The 17,754-nt window shown below is 41.0% G+C and overlaps 1 protein-coding gene across 1 annotated transcript; it reads right to left on the bottom strand.

Moving 5' to 3' along the window:
• Nucleotides 1-440: 440 nt before the first annotated feature.
• On the bottom strand, nucleotides 441-1,712 carry LOC119498402 (formin-like protein 8). The gene is made up of 3 exons (XM_037787265.1): nucleotides 1,533-1,712; nucleotides 1,320-1,434; nucleotides 441-978 (listed from the first exon to the last, which is right to left on the bottom strand). The coding sequence occupies exons 1-3, from the start codon at nucleotides 1,708-1,710 to the stop codon at nucleotides 678-680; spliced, it is 594 nt and encodes a 197-aa protein (XP_037643193.1). The 5' UTR covers nucleotides 1,711-1,712; the 3' UTR covers nucleotides 441-677.
• Between the last annotated feature and the right edge of the window lie 16,042 nt (nucleotides 1,713-17,754).

Raw genomic sequence — 17,754 nt, 5'->3', positions numbered from 1 at the left:
AGTACCAAAAGAACAAATAGAAACAAACAACAAAAACCAAACAGAGGACCAAAACCAAAAATCACAAACCAGGGAAACACGAGGAACACCAGGATCAGAGCAGGAGGAAACAAGGAACACGGAGGACAATGTAGACGGGGCTGGAGAGACAAACGAACCGACAAGGGCAGAGGGGAACACACAGGCTTAAATACAAGACATGATTACACACAGGTGAAACAAATCAGGGCGGGGCAGACAATCAACAAAAGGCGGGAAAGCAAACAAAGGAGGGAAGTAAAACCAGACAAGACACAGGAGGAGTGAATTACAAAATAAAACAGGAAACTGAAATGAGGATATAAAAGAAACCAAACACAAACCAAAATCACATAAAACATAACTAATAAGAAAGACTGGCACAGCCAGAACATGACATACATACACATATATATATATATATATATATTGTATAAAAAATGTCAGTCTGCTTTGGACAACTCATTAAGAAAGATTTAACTTAGCAGATGGTTATGTTTATTTTTGCTTATTTCTTTACCACAAAGAAGCCTTGATTTGGTAAAGATCAAATTAATGTTATACATATCTACTAGAGGGGTGAATCTTCACTGGCACCCACGATTTGATTATGATTCAACAATTCGAATGTACAATGATTGAAAGGTTCAATTTGAATCTCATAGCCGTTTGAGGTATTGCTCACCCGAACAGGTGATGGTGTCTGATCCACACCTTCCCCCTCGCCAGGTAGGTCTGTAGACCTGGCTTGAAGATGGGGTTTGCTCTACTGCTGGTGGAGTGGGTGAAGGAGGAGCAACGGGTGGAGGAAGGGCAACTGTAACGCTACTTGGCACACAGCGAGGTAGGGGTGGGATAATGGGAGCTGGTGGCTGTGGTGAGGGTTTGGCTGGACCTCTGGCTCTCTTTTTTTGAGGACTTTCCTCCTCACTGTCATCATCCGAGTCCCCAAAGAAATGACTATAAAGTGGGATGGAAAAATAACCATGGTCAGCTGTCAACATAATGTTATCTTGATTTGCAGACTCCCTTATTAATAATATCATATATGTTTTCACTGGCTAAAGAACTCAAGTTGTAAACTAGTGTAAAAGGTCAAGAATGCCATGATGGTTGTGTTAGGAATATTGTGCATGCACAGTTCTGCCTTAAAGGGATGCTTAGTCGATTTTCAACCAGCTGTGTCATCGAAGTGTCAGCTCCGTTCTATTTATACAAAAATCTATTTCAGAATTGTAAAAAAAAAAAAAGAAAAGAAAAAAAAAGCAATACATAGTTTTTTTCTGACCCCTAATACTTACATCGGCTTTGGCCTTCTCTTTGACTGAACTTCCTCCTCTTCCTCTTCTGACTGCAAATCTGACGTGTTGCACGTCAGGGATTTTTTTAAAAGATGACGTGCCTCAAAGTAATGATCTAAAAATGAAATGTGTCACACGTCACTTGAGTTTCAAAGTAACAGTATAAAAAAAGAACAAAGTTATAGATATAGATATTTTTGAGAATTAGCATACCACATGACTTAACAACTCTGACATCGTAGCTCTGCCAGTCAGGTCCAGGCTCCTCAGCTTTCCTTACTGCCCTGTTGACTCTTTCATCATTTTTATAATTGGTGACACCGTAAGTGCACCAGTTTTCTGGCACCACTGCTACAGTTTTGCTCTCCAGAAACTCTATTATATGGAACATCGTTAACTGAGAAGGAAAAAAAAACAAACAACACCATTAATCACAGAAATATAACTTCCTGTTCCAAGAAGTTCTGAGACAATTAAGTGATTACTCAATTACCCTCTATAGCCAACAATATTAATCAGTAATTGCTGTGGCATGGAGTACCAACAAAAGGAAAGGTCCAATTTTGATGATCAAGCTCCTCTTATCTGAAATAATTTACTTATTTCTATTCTCTGACAACATTTTAATTATTTCCTAACATATTAACATTCTGAAGGTTTTTTTGGCACAGGTTTGGTGTACACATTGAAGACAAGCAACTTATACAAAGTACTTACAGTCAATTATTATCCAGTTTCACATAGACTGTCGTGTTTGTGGTGATGCAGTCACTGTCAATTTTTGTCACAGTCTCTGACCCTTATTTTACAAGAGCTACAACTATAATATATTCAAAATCTACACAGTTTATTTCTCGCCTCAAATGTTCAGAAGTGAATTTAGTGATGAAATAGCTACGAAAAATGTAAAAAAACAAGCCGTTTTGGCTGTGTTAATCCAGGCAGACAGAGTGTCATTACGCCGGGCAGACACAAAGCTGACAACCTGCTAAACTAAACTAAATGTGCGGTGGAGACTTTTATTGGGAAAGTGTCTGCATGTCCGTGACACTACATGCAGCACCGTGGCTGCTAAGTTAACACTCCCGGACGGTGAACTGGGGACTGTTGTGCTCATACACTGCAGCTGCATGTGAGGCAAAAATCTTGTCGGTTAACAGTTAATGAGGGTCAGTTATCGGTTAAGAAGTTTTTCAAAATTAGCATCCCTATTAATACAACTAATACAACACACTCACAAACACACAAAGCTGACAGAGCTGTGGAACCTTTTATGACACATCCCTAAAATGTATGAAATAGGGGTATGGCTACAAAACCATCCCTATGTGGCAAAACAGTACATTTTTGAACAAGCTCTGAAACTTTAACACACTTTAGTGTATCTGATGTTTGTGAAATTGTGTAAATACTCAGAAAGTCAGAGTTGAATGGGTATGTGAAGAACAGACTTCTCTGAAAATTCTTTGTATAGTACATACACACCACCATCACTGCATTCTACAATGTTATGTATGCGACAAATATCATTTCCAATGACAAAAACGTTATCCCCGGTTGAAACTTTAACAGTCCACTTGTCACAAGCCATCTCACCATACTGTGCTTTCACTGACAGTCCACATACAATTGGCCCAACAAAGTGTTGTTTTTTAAAAGCGGTACTATCTAAAGGAGCGTCTGGAATTCTCCTCTCTGACAATCGACAAATGACTTGGGCAAGGGGAAAGTCCGGTTTTCTGACTAGCTTTTTCAGCTTGTGCAGATAACATTCGTAGGGAAATGCAGAAAATGAGTCAAGGCAACCATGTTGTTGTACTTCACCTGCCAGATGGACCAAAAGCATGTACATTATAAACAATTTGATCGTTGCCATATATCTCACCAAAGTGCAGAACAAAAGATCTTAGTAGGGTGTGAGCATATTGTGCGTGGCTTGATAGTCTTGGACTTACTAAAATATGCATAACATGAAATTGCTGTACATATTTTTGTCCAGAAAGGTACTTAGCAATTAAATACGTTATCTATGACCGGTATAATGTTACTAGGCAGCTGTACAAATAAAGCATACTTTGACAACAAAGTTTAGCGTTAGCACTTTGTTTCCTATGTTTCCCTGTCCTTTTGTCTCTTGTGTGTTTTCCCCTGGTTTGTCTAGTTTGTCAGTGTGTTGAGGGGTGTGGCCTTCCTCTTCCTCCTCCTCCTCCTCTGGGCGGGCTCGGCTGGAGCAGCTGAGAACAATCATCCAATCTACACACACCTCTGCAGTATATCTACCCCGGTTTTCCTGCCAGTCATCGCCAGATCGTTCCGTCACCCTCCGTGGTATTTACCTAAATCAGGCTCCCTAAATTTGTTGCTCTTGTTTTTGCTGTTGCTCTCGTTTTTGGATCATTTGGACTTACCTCGTTTTGCTCTGTGCTCAGGTCTGTTCATCTGCCAGCTGTGGCTACTACCTACCTGCCTGCTCACTCCTGCACTCTGCTCCTGGATCAACCTGGAACCTGTTTTTGTTAAAATAAATATTCTTTTGTTCACTCTTTAAAGACTCTCGTGGTGTGCTGCTTTTGAGTCCACGTTTTTGTGAACTAGAACATAACTATACTATACTATAATATACTATACTATATATACTATACTATAATATATATATACTATACTATATATATATACTATACTATACTATATATACTATACTATATATATATATACTATACTACACTATACTATACTATATATATACTATACTATACTATACTTTACTACACTATAATATACTATACAACACTAAAGTACCTTAAGAGTACTCTTTATACTACCAGTTCATTAAAGTACCATTAACAGTACTCTTTATACTACCAGTTCATTAAAGTACCATTAACAGTACTCTTTATACTATCACTAAACTAAAGTACCATTAACAGTACTCTTTATACTACCACTTAACTAAAGTACCTTTAAGAGTACTCTTTATACTACCACTACACTAAAGTACCATTAACAGTACTCTTTATACTACCAGTTCACTAAAGAACCATTAACAGTACTCTTTATACTACCACTTAACTAAAGTACCATTAACAGTACTCTTTATACTACCAGTTCACTAAAGTACCATTAAGAGTACTCTTTATACTACCAGTTCACTAAAGTACCATTAACAGTACACTTTATACTACCAGTTCATTAAAGTACCTTTAAGAGTACTCTTTATACTACCAGTTAATTAAAGTACCATTAACAGTACTCTTTATACTACCAGTTCACTAAAGTACCATTAACAGTACTCTTTATACTACCACTACACTAAAGTACCATGAACAGTACTCTTTATACTACCACTACACTAAAGTACCATTAACAGTACTCTTTATACTACCAGGTCATTAAAGTACCATTAATAGTATTCTTTATACTACCAGTTCACTAAAGTACCATCAACAGTACTCTTTATACTACCAGTTCATTAAAGTACCATTAACAGTACTCTTTATACTACCAGGTCATTAAAGTACCATTAATAGTATTCTTTATACTACCAGTTCACTAAAGTACCATTAACAGTACTCTTTATACTACCAGTTCACTAAAGTACCATTAACAGTACTCTTTATACTACCACTACACTAAAGTACCATTAACAGTACTCTTTATACTACCAGTTCATTAAAGTACCTTTAAGAGTACTCTTTATACTACCAGTTCACTAAAGTACCATTAACAGTACTCTTTATACTACCACTACACTAAAGTACCTTTAAGAGTACTCTTTATACTACCACTACACTAAAGTACCTTTAAGAGTACTCTTTATACTACCACTACACTAAAGTACCATTAACAGTACTCTTTATACTACCAGTTCACTAAAGAACCATTAACAGTGCTCTTTATACTACCACTTAACTAAAGTACCATTAACAGTACTCTTTATACTACCAGTTCACTAAAGTACCATTAACAGTACTCTTTATACTAACAGTTCACTAAAGTACCATTAACAGTACTCTTTATACTACCAGTTCATTAAAGTACCATTAACAGTACTCTTTATACTACCACTACACTAAAGTACCTTTAAGAGTACTCTTTATACTACCAGTTCATTAAAGTACCATTAACAGTACTCTTTATAGTACCACTACACTAAAGTACCATGAACAGTACTCTTTATACTACCAGGTCATTAAAGTACCATTAACAGTATTCTTTATACTACCAGTTCACTAAAGTACCATTAACAGTACTCTTTATACTACCAGTTCATTAAAGTACCTTTAAGAGTACTCTTTATACTACCAGTTCATTAAAGTACCATTAACAGTACTCTTTATACTACCACTACACTAAAGTACCATTAACAGTACTCTTTATACTACCAGTTCACTAAAGTACCATTAAGAGTACTCTTTATACTACCAGTTCATTAAAGTACCATTAACAGTACTCTTTATACTACCAGTTCACTAAAGTACCATTAACAGTACTCTTTATACTACCAGTTCATTAAAGTACCATTAATAGTACTCTTTATACTACCAGTACTAGTGCTTACTGTTTATACTGGTACCACTACTAGTACTTACTGTTTATACTGGTACCAGTACTAGTACTTACTGTTTATACTGGTAACAGTACCAGTACTTACTGTTTATACTGGTATCAGTACTAGTACTAACTGTTTATACTGGTATCAGTACTAGTACTAACTGTTTATACTGGTACCACTACTAGTACTTACTGTTTATACTGGTATCAGTACTAGTACTAGTACTTACTGTTTATACTGGTAACAGTACTAGTACTTACTGTTTATACTTGTACCAGTACTAGTACTTACTGTTTATACTGGTACCAGTACTAGTACTAGTACTTACTGTTTATACTGGTAACAGTACTAGTACTTACTGTTTATTCTATTTTTTTGTAGAAACTCAATGCTGAATCCATCATGAGGAGTCTTCTGGAAATTAAAACTCCGTTTCGCTCGAGTTCTGACCGTTACCATGGCGTCCGACCGGAGTTTCTACGAAGCTTTTCGTCAGGCGCAAATCAACCGCGAGATCCGGTCGGCTGTGGCCGCCACCGAGGTAAATACAGAACTACGACTACACAGCAACTAGTACTACACAACAAAAAAACAACATTTACTCAACATGTAAAAATAAAAACAAAACTTTATCTGTTGATTTGAGATGAATTTATATATATTATATTATATTTATATTATATACAGATGAATTTAGATGAATGAATAAATCAAATCAAAGTTAAAACTATTGAAATGTAATGAAGTATAAATGAATGATGAAAGTATTGTACTGTGTTTTCGTCTGCAGGTATCTCCGGTCTTTGGGACCATCTTTAACATGGTGTACTTCGTTGCTAAGGCGGTGGAGGAGCGTCGTCAGGCAGGGGGCGGGAACTGTGTGACAGGCAATCAGCTCGTCCAATCAGATGGAGGCTTTGATTTCCAGGGTTTCAATCAGGTCAGAAACATTTCAACATTTAACTCAAATAATACATTTAAATACATTATTATACTATACTATACTATACTATATACACACGTAGGCAAAATTGTTGGTACCCTTCCGTTAAAGAAAGAAAAACCCACAATAGTCACTGAAATAACTTGAAACTGACAAAAGTAATAATAAATAAAAATTCACTGAAAATTAACTAATTAAAATCAGATATTGCTTTTGAATTGTGGTTCAACAGAATCATTTTAAAAAACAAACTAATGAAACTGGCCTGGACAAAAATGATGGTACCCGTAGAAAAGATGTAAAATAATTTGACCATAGGGACATATTAAACTAAGGTGTGTCCTGTAATTAGCATCACAGGTGTCTTCAAACTTGTAATCAGTCAGTCTGCCTATTTAAAGGGTGAAAAGTAGTCACTGTGCTGTTTGGTATCATGGTGTGTACCACACTGAACATGGACCACAGAAAGCTAAGGAGAGAGTTGTCTCGGGAGGTTAGAAGGACAATTATAGACAAGCATGTTAAAGGTGAAGGCTAAAAGACCATCTCCAAGCAGCTTGATGTTCCTGTGACTACAGCTGCACATATTATTCAGAAGTTTAAGGTCCACGGGACTGTAGCCAACCTCCCTGGACGTGGCCGCAAGAGGAAAATTGATGACAAATCGAAGAGACGGATAATACGAATGGTAACCAAAGAGCCTAGAACAACTTCCAAAGAGATTAGAGGTGAACTCCAAGGTCAAGGTACATCAGTGTCAGATCGCACCATCCGTCGCTGTTTGAGCCAAAGTAGACTTAATGGAAGACGACCGAGGAGGACGCAAATCATAAAAAAGCGAGACTGGAATTTGCCAAAATGCATATTGACAAGCCACAAAGCTTCTGGGAGAATGTCCTTTGGACAGATGAGACAAAACTGGAGCTTTTTGGCAAGTCACATCAGCTCTATGTTCAGAGACGCAAAAATTAAGCATACAAAGAAAAGAACACTGTACCTAATGTGAAACATGGAGGAGGCTTGGTTATGTTCTGGGGCTGCTTTGCTGCATCTGGCACAGGGTGTCTTGAATCTGTGCAGGGTACAATGAAATCTGAACACAATCAAGGCATTCTGGAGCGAAATGTGCTGCCCAGTGTCAGAAAGCTTGGTCTCAGTTGCAGGTCATGGGTCCTCAAACAGGATAATGACCCAAAACACACAGCTAAAAACACCCAAGAATGGTTAAGAACAAAATATTGGACTATTCTGAAGTGGCCTTCTATGAGCCCTGATCTAAATCCTATTGAACATCTGTGGAAGGAGCTGAAACATGCATTCGGAGAAGGCACCCTTCAAACCTGAGACAGCTAGAGCAGTTTGCTCACGAGGAGTGGGCCAAAATACCTGTCGACAGGTGCAGAAGTCTCATTGAGAGTTACAGAAATCACTCGATTGAAGTGATTGCCTCGAAAGGTTGTACAACTAAATATTAAGTTACGGGTACCATCATTTTTGTCCAGGCCAGTTTCATTAGTTTGTTTTTTAAAATGATTCTGTTGAACCACAATTCAAAAGCAATATCTGATTTTCATTAGTTAATTTTCAGTGAATTTTTATTTATTATTACTTTTGTCAGTTTCAAGTTATTTCAGTGAACATTGTGGGTTTTTCTTTCTTTAACGGAAGGGTACCAACAATTTTGCCTACGTGTGTATATATACTATACTATACTATACTACACTATAATATACTATACTACACTATACTATACTAAAGTACCTTTTAAGAGTACTCTTTATACTACCAGTTCATTAAAGTACCATTAACAGTACTCTTTATACTACCAGTTCACTAAAGAACCATTAACAGTACTCTTTATACTACCAGGTTACTAAAGTACCTTTAAGAGTACTCTTTATGCTACCACTACACTAAAGTACCATGAACAGTACTCTTTATACTACCAGGTCATTAAAGAACCATTAACAGTACTCTTTATACTACCACTTAACTAAAGGGCCTTTAAGAGTACTCTTTATACTACCACTTAACTAAAGGACCTTTAAGAGTACTCTTTATACTACCACTACACTAAAGTACCATTAACAGTACTCTTTATACTACCAGTTCATTAAAGTACCTTTAAGAGTACTCTTTATACTACCAGTTCATTAAAGTACCATTAACAGTACTCTTTATACTACCAGTTCATTAAAGTACCTTTAAGAGTACTCTTTATACTACCACTTAACTAAAGGACCATTAACAGTACTCTTTATACTACCAGTTCACTAAAGTACCATTAAGAGTACTCTTTATACTACTAGTTCATTAAAGTACCATTAACAGTACTCTTTATACTACCAGTTCATTAAAGTACCTTTAAGAGTACTCTTTATACTACCAGTTCACTAAAGTACCATTAACAGTACTCTTTATACTACCACTACACTAAAGTACCATGAACAGTACTCTTTATACTACCAGGTCATTAAACTACCATTAACAGTACTCTTTATACTACCACTACACTAAAGTACCTTTAAGAGTACTCTTTATACTACCAGTTCACTAAAGTACCATTAACAGTACTCTTTATATTACCAGTTCATTAAAGTACCTTTAAGAGTACTCTTTATATTACCAGTTCATTAAAGTACCATTAATAGCACTCTATATACTATCAGTTCACTAAAATACCATTAACAGTACTCTTTATACTACCAGTTCACTAAAGTACCATTAACTGTACTCTTTATACTACCAGTTCACTAAAGTACCATTAACAGTACTCTTTATACTACCAGTTCATTAAAGTACCTTTAAGAGTACTCTTTATACTACCAGTTCACTAAAGTACCTTTAACAGTACTCTTTATACTACCACTTAACTAAAGTACCATTAACAGTAGACTTTATACTACCAGTTCATTAAAGTACCTTTAAGAGTACTCTTTATACTACCAGTTCATTAAAGTACCTTTAAGAGTACTCTTTATACTACCAGTTCACTAAAGTACCATTAACAGTACTCTTTATACTACCAGTTCATTAAAGTACCATTAATAGTACTCTTTATACTATCAGTTCACTAAAGTACCATTAACAGTACTCTTTATACTACCAGTTCATTAAAGTACCTTTAAGAGTACTCTTTATACTACCAGTTCACTAAAGTACCATTAACAGTACTCTTTATACTACCACTACACCAAAGTGCCATTAACAGTACTCTTTATACTACCAGTTCATTAAAGTACCATTAATAGTACTCTTTATACTATCAGTTCACTAAAGTACCATGAACAGTACTCTTTAAACTACCAGGTCATTAAAGTACCATTAACAGTACTCTTTATACTACCACTACACTAAAGTACCATTAACAGTACACTTTATACTACCAGTTCATTAATGTACCTTTAAGAGTACTCTTTATACTACCAGTTCATTAAAGTACCTTTAAGAGTACTCTTTATACTACCAGTTCACTAAAGTACCATTAACAGTACTCTTTATACTACCAGATCATTAAAGTACCATTAACAGTACTCTTTATACTACCAGTTCACTAAAGTACCATTAACAGTACTCTTTATACAACCAGTTCACTAAAGTACCATTAACAGTACTCTTTATACTACCACTTAACTAAAGTACCTTTAAGAGTACTCTTTATACTACCACTACACTAAAGTACCATTAACAGTACTCTTTATACTACCAGTTCACTAAAGTACCATTAACAGTACTCTTTATACTACCAGTTCACTAAAGAACCATTAACAGTACTCTTTATACTACCACTTAACTAAAGTACCATTAACAGTACTCTTTATACTACCAGTTCACTAAAGTACCATTAAGAGTACTCTTTATACTACCAGTTCATTAAAGTACCATTAACTGTACTCTTTATACTACCACTACACTAAAGTACCATGAACAGTACTCTTTATACTACCAGGTCATTAAAGTACCATTAACAGTACTCTTTATACTACCAGTTCATTAAAGTACCATTAATAGTACTCTTTATACTATCAGTTCACTAAAGTACCATGAACAGTACTCTTTATACTACCAGTTCATTAAAGTACCATGAACAGTACTCTTTATACTACCACTACACTAAAGTACCATTAACAGTACTCGGAGGATAGACATGGAGCAGTGACATGGAGGAGTGACAAGGAAGAGTGACAAGGAGGAGAAACATGAAGGAGCGACATGGAGGATTTACATGGAGGAGCGACATGGAAATGTGACATGTAGGAGCGACATGGAGGATCGACCTGGAGGAGTGACATGGAGGAACGACATGGAGGTGTTAAATAGCGGATCGACATGGAGGAGGGACATGGTGGAGTGATATTCTGGAGTTACATTCTGGAGGGAAATTCTGGAGTGACATGGAGAAGCGTCATTCTGGAATGACATGGAGGAGCGACAGGGAGGAGTTATATGGATGATCAAGGAGGAGCGACATGGACGATCGACATGGAGTAGTCACATAAAGGAATGACAAGGAGGAGCGACATGGAGGATCGACATGGAGCATCGACATGGAGGAGTGACAAGGAGGAGTAACATACTGGAGTTAAATTCTGGAGTGACATTCTGGAGTGACATGGAGGAGCGACATTCTGGGGTGACATGGAGGAGCAAGAAGAAGGAATGATATGGAGGAGCAGGGACGAGCGACATGGAGGATCAACATGGAATAGTCACATGGAGGAGCGACACGGAGGAGTGACATGGAAGAAATGCAGGAGTGACTTTGAGGATCGACATTGAGTAGTGACATGGAGGAGTGACAATCAGGAGCGACATGGAGGAGTGACATGGAGGAGCGACATGGAGGATTGACATAGAGGAGTGACATGGGGGAGTTACATGGGGGAGTGACATGGAAGACATGGTGGAGTGACATGGTGGAGCAACATGGAGGATCGAAATGGACGATCAACATGGAGCAGTGACATGGAGGAGTGACATGGAAGTGTGACATGGAGGAGTGACATGGAGGAGTGACATATAGCATTGACATGGAGGAGTAAAATGGAGGAGTGATGTGGATGACAGGGAGGACTGACATGGAGGAGCAAAATAGAGGATCGACATGGAGGAGTGACATGGGGGAGTGACATGGAAGACATAGAGGAGTGACATGGAGGAGCAACATGGAGTATCGACATGGAAGATCAACATGGAGGAGTGACTTGGAGGAGCGACATGTTGGAGTGACATGGAGGAGCGACATGTTGGAGTGACATGGAGGAGGGACATGGAAGATCGACATGGAGGAGTAACATGTAGGATCTACATGGAGGAATGACATGTAGGATCAACATAGAGGAGCGATATTGAAGATCGACATGGAGGAGCGACAAGGAGGAGCTACATGGAGGAGCGACATCGCGGAGCGACATGGAGGACTGACAACGAGGAGGTACATACTGGAGGGACATGGTGGAGCGACATTCTGGAGTAACATGTTGGATCTACATGGAGGAATGACATGGAGGATTGACATGGAGGAGCGACATGGAGGATCGACATGGAGAACTGACATGGAGGATCAACAAGGATTAGTTACATGGAGCAGTGACATGGAGGAGAGACATGGACGATCGACATGGAAGAGTCACATGGAAGATCGACATCGAGGAGTGACATGGAGGAGTGACATGTAGTATTGACATGGAGGAGTTACATAGAGGAGTGACATGGAAAGAAGGGAGGAGTGACATGGAGGAGCGACATGGAGGATTGAAATAGAGGATCGACATGAAGGAGTGACATGGAGGAGTGACATGGAGGCGTAACATTCTGGAGTTAAATTCTGGAGTGACATTCTTGAGTGACATGGAGGAGCGACATTCTGGAGTGACATGGAAGAACGACATGGAGGAGTGATATGGAGGAGCAAGGGGGAGCGACATGGAGGATAAACATGGAGGAGTGACTAGGAGGAGCGACATTCTGGAGTGACATGGAGGAGTGAAATAGAGGAGCGAAATGGATGATCGACATGGAGGAGTGACAAGGAGGAGTAACATAGTAGAGTTAAATAGAGGAGCTACATGAGGAGCAACATCACGGAGCGACTTGGAGGACTGACATGGAGGAATTACAATCTGGAGGGACATGGAGGAGCGACATTCTGGAGTGACATGGAGGAGCGACATTCTAGAGTGACATGGAGGAGGTACATGGGGGAGTGACTTGGAAGACATGGAGGAGTGAGATGGAGGAACTACATGGAGGATCGACATGGAGGATAGACATGGAGCAGTGACATGGAGGAGTGACAAGGAAGAGTGACAAGGAGGAGAAACATGAAGGAGTAACACGGAGGAGTGACATGGAGGATTTACATGGAGGAGCGACATGGAGCAGTGACATGGAAATGTGACATGTAGGAGCGACATGGAGGATCGACATGGAGGAGTGACATGGAGGAGTGAGATGGAGGAGTGAGATGGAAGACAGGGAGGAGTGACATGGAGGATCGACATGGAGAAGCGACATGGAGGAGGGACATGGTGGAGTGATATTCTGGAGTTAAATTCTGGAGGGAAATTCTGGAGTGACATGGAGAAGCGTCATTCTGGAATGACATGGAGGAGTGTGGTATATTTTCAAGTCTTGCACAAGACCGTGAGGCCCCTAATTGTAAACATGTGGGAAAGATAACATGTAGGACAAGGGATCCATACAGGGTTATGCGATATGTCCAGGGGCTGAAAGATAAACATATAGGACAAAGCCATACAGAGCCATACATGGTCATGCGCTCAGCTCAGATGTTACATGACATGAACCCGATATAAGGAGGCGCGAGAGCCCCGAAGTGCAGGACTTTCAGATTTGACTTGAGACCTCCGGACGTTCTAGACGTTCGTTATGACATTTGTTGCTTGTTTGTAATAAACTCTGTTATACCAGCAAGAACAGTGTCCGCGGAGCATCCTTCCTCATCACTTCAACAGCACTGTCGCAGGAAAGATATGACAGGAGCGACAGGGAGGAGCAACATGGAGGATCAACATGGAAGAGTGAAATGGAGGATCGATATGGAGGAGCGATATGGAGGAGCGACATCGCGGTGCGACAAATAGGACTGACATGGAGGAGTGACAAGGAGGAGCAACATGAAGGAGTAACAAGGAGGAGCGACATGGAGGATCGACATGGAGGAGCGACATGGAGCAGTGACATGGAAGTGTGACATGGAGGAGCGACATGGAGGAGTGACATGGAGGAACGACATGGAGGAGTGACATGGTGGATCAACATGGAGGAGTGACATGGAAGACAGGTAGGAGTGACATGGAGGAGCGCCATTCCGGACTGACATTCTGGAGTGACATTGATGAGAGATATGGAGGATTGACATAGAGGAGTAACAAGAAGGATCTACACGGAGAAGCTACATGGAGGAGGTACATAGGGGAGTGACATGGAGGAACGACATGGAGGTGTTAAATAGCGGATCGACATGGAGGAGCGACATGAAGGAGGGACATGGTGGAGTGATATTCTGGAGGGAAATTCTGGAGCGACATGGATGAGTGACATTCTGGAGGGACTTTCTGGAGTGACATAAAGGAGCAACATTCTGGAGTGACATTGAGGAGCGAAATGGAGGATTGACATGGAGGATCGACATGGAGGTCTGACAACGAGGAGGTACATTCTGGAGGGACATGGTGGAGCGACATTCTGGAGTGACATGGAGGAGCGACAATTTGGAGTGGCATGGAGGAGCGACATGGAAGATCGACATGGAGGAGTAACATGTAGGATATAAATGGAGGCGTGACATGGAAGATCGACATGGAGGAGCGATATGGAGGAGCAACATGGAAGAGCAACATGGAGGAGCTACAAGGAGGAGCGACATCGCGGAATGACATGGAAGTCTGACAACAAGGAGGTACATTCTGGAGGGACATGGTGGAGAGACATTCTGGAGTGACAAGGAGGAGCGAAATTCTGGAGTGACATGGAGGAGCGACATGGAAGATCGACATGGAGGAGTAACATGTAGGATCTACATGGAGGAATGACATGGAGGATCGACATGGAGGAGCGACATTGAGGATCGACATGGAGGAGCGACATTGAGGAGCGACATGGAGGACTGACATAAAGGATAAACAAGGAGGAGGGACATGGAGGAGTGACATGTACGAGAGACATGGAGGATCGACATGGAGGAGTGACATGGACGATCGACATGGAGGAGTGACATGGAGTAGCTACATGGAAGATCGACATGGAGCAGTAACATGAAGGATCTACATGGAGGAATGACATGGAGGATCGACATGGAGGTCTGACAATGAGGAGGTACATTCTGGAGGGACATGGTGGGGCGACATTCTGGTGTGACATGGAGGAGCGACGATTTGGAGTGACATGGAGGAGCGACATGGAAGATCGACATAGAGGAGTAACATGTAGGATCTAAATGGAGGAGTGACATGGAGGATAGACATGGAGGAGTGACATGGAGGAGGGACATGGAGGAGGGACATGGAGGAGTAACATTCTGGAGGGACATTCTGGAGTGACATGGAGGAGCGATATGGAGGCGTAACATTCTAGAGTTAAATTCTGGAGCGACATTCTGTAGTGACATGGAAGAACGACATGTAGGAGTGATATGGAGGAGCAAGGAGGAGCGACATGGAGGATAAACATGGAGGAGTGACTAGGAGGAGCGACATTCTGGACTGACATGGAGGAGTGAAATGGAGGAGCGAAATGGTGGATCGAGATGGAGGAGTGACATGGAGGAGAAACATAGTAGAGTTACATGGAGGAGCTACATGAGGAGCAACATCACGGAGCGACTTGGAGGACTAACATGGAGGAATGACATTCTGGAGGGACATGAAGGAGCGACATTCTGGAGTGACATGGAGGAGTAACATTCTGGAGTGACTATGAGGAGCGACATCAAAGATCGACATGGAGGAGTAACATGTAGGATCTACATGAAGGAGTGACATGGAGGATCTACATGGAGGAGCATCATTGAGGATCTACATGGAGGAGCGACATTGAGGAGCGACATGGAAGAGTGAGATGGGGAAGGGGCATGGAAGAAAAGGAGGAGCGACATGGATGAGTGTCATGGAGGAGTGACATTCTGGAGGGACTTTCTGGAGTGACATGAAGGAGCAATATTCTGGAGTGACATTGAGGAGTGAAATGGAGGATTGACATGGAGGATCGACATTCTAGAGTGACATGGAGGAGTGACACGGAGGAGAGACATGGAGGAGCAACATGGAGGATTGACATGGAGTAGTGGCATGAAGGATCTACATGGAGGAGCAACATTGAGGAGGTACATGAGGGAGTGACATGGAAGACATGGAGGAGTGACATGTAGTAGCAACATGGTGGATCAACATGGACGATCGACATGGACGATCGATATGGAGCAGTGACATGGAGGAGTGACAAGGAGGAGCCACATGAAGGAGTAAAAAGGAGGAGCGACATGGAGGAGTGACATGGAGGTGTTACATGGAGGTGTTACATGGAGGAGTTACATGGGAGACGGAGGAGTGACATGTAGGAGCGAAATGGAGGTGTTAAATTGAAGATCGATATGGAGGAGTGATATGGAGGAGGGACATGGAGGTGTTAAATTGAAGATCGAAATGGAGGAGTGATATTCTAGAGTGACATTCTGGATGGACATTCTGGACTGACATGGAGCAGTGACATGGAGGATGGACATGGAAGATCGACATGGAGGAGTAACATGTAGGATCTAAATGGAGGAGTGACATGAAGGATCGACATGGAGGAGCGATATGGAGGATCGACAAGGAGGAGCGACATTGAGGAGCAACATGGAGGACTGACATGGAGGATCAACAAGGAGGAGTCGACATGGAGTATTGACAAGGAGGACTGACATGGAGAAGTGACATTCTACAGTAAAATTCTGGAGTGAAATTCTGGAGTGACATGTAGGATCTACATGGAGGAGCGACATAGAGGATCGACATGGAGGAGTGACATGGAGGAGCGACATGGAGGATCGACAAGGAGGAGCTACATAGAGGATCGACATGGAGGAGCTACATAGAGGAGGTACATCGGGGAGTGACATGGAAGACATGGAGGAGTGACATGGTGGAGCAACATGGAGGATCGAAATGGAGGATCCACATGTAGTAGTGACATGGAGGAGTGACAAGGAGGAGCGACATGGAGGAGTAACAAGGAGGAGCGACATGGAGGATCGACATGGAGGAGCAACATGGAGGAGAAAACATAGAAGAGTTACATGGAGGAGCTACATGAGGAGCAACATCACGGAGCGACTTGGAGGACTAACATGGAGGAATGACATTCTGGAGGGACATGAAGGAGCGACATTCTGGAGTGACATGGAGGAGTAACATTCTGGAGTGACTAGGAGGAGCGACATCAAAGATCGACATGGAGGAGTAACATGTAGGATCTACATGAAGGAGTGACATGGAGGATCTACATGGAGGAGCATCATTGAGGATCTACATGGAGGAGCGACATTGAGGAGCGACATGGAAGAGTGAGATGGGGAAGGGGCATGGAAGAAAAGGAGGAGCGACATGGATGAGTGTCATGGAGGAGTGACATTCTGGAGGGACTTTCTGGAGTGACATGAAGGAGCAATATTCTGGAGTGACATTGAGGAGCGAAATGGAGGATTGACATGGAGGATCGACATTCTAGAGTGACATGGAGGAGTGACACGGAGGAGAGACATGGAGGAGTGACTTTAAAGACATGGAGGGATGACATTCTGGAGGGTCATTCTGGAATGACATGGAGGGGCAACATTCTGGAGTGACATTGAGGAGCAACATGGAGGATTGACATGGAGTAGTAGCATGAAGGATCTACATGGAGGAGCAACATTGAGGAGGTACATGAGGGAGTGA

The sequence above is a fragment of the Sebastes umbrosus genome, chromosome 1 (assembly GCF_015220745.1).
Source record: "Sebastes umbrosus isolate fSebUmb1 chromosome 1, fSebUmb1.pri, whole genome shotgun sequence".
Lineage (NCBI taxonomy): Eukaryota > Metazoa > Chordata > Actinopteri > Perciformes > Sebastidae > Sebastes > Sebastes umbrosus.
Note: the sequence above shows the minus strand (reverse complement) of the source record. Positions and strands in the feature narration are given on the sequence as shown.

Excerpts from the sequence above, each read along its gene's own strand:
- LOC119498402 (XM_037787265.1), bottom strand. The coding sequence starts at position 1,710 with ATGTTCCATATAATAGAGTTTCTGGAGAGCAAAACTGTAGCAGTGGTG. Across the intron at positions 1,435-1,532 it reads CAGAGTTGTTAAGTCATGTG|ATCATTACTTTGAGGCACGT; the intron begins GTATGCTAATTC and ends TTTCATTTTTAG. Across the intron at positions 979-1,319 it reads AAGAGAAGGCCAAAGCCGAT|TCATTTCTTTGGGGACTCGG; the intron begins GTAAGTATTAGG and ends CCCACTTTATAG.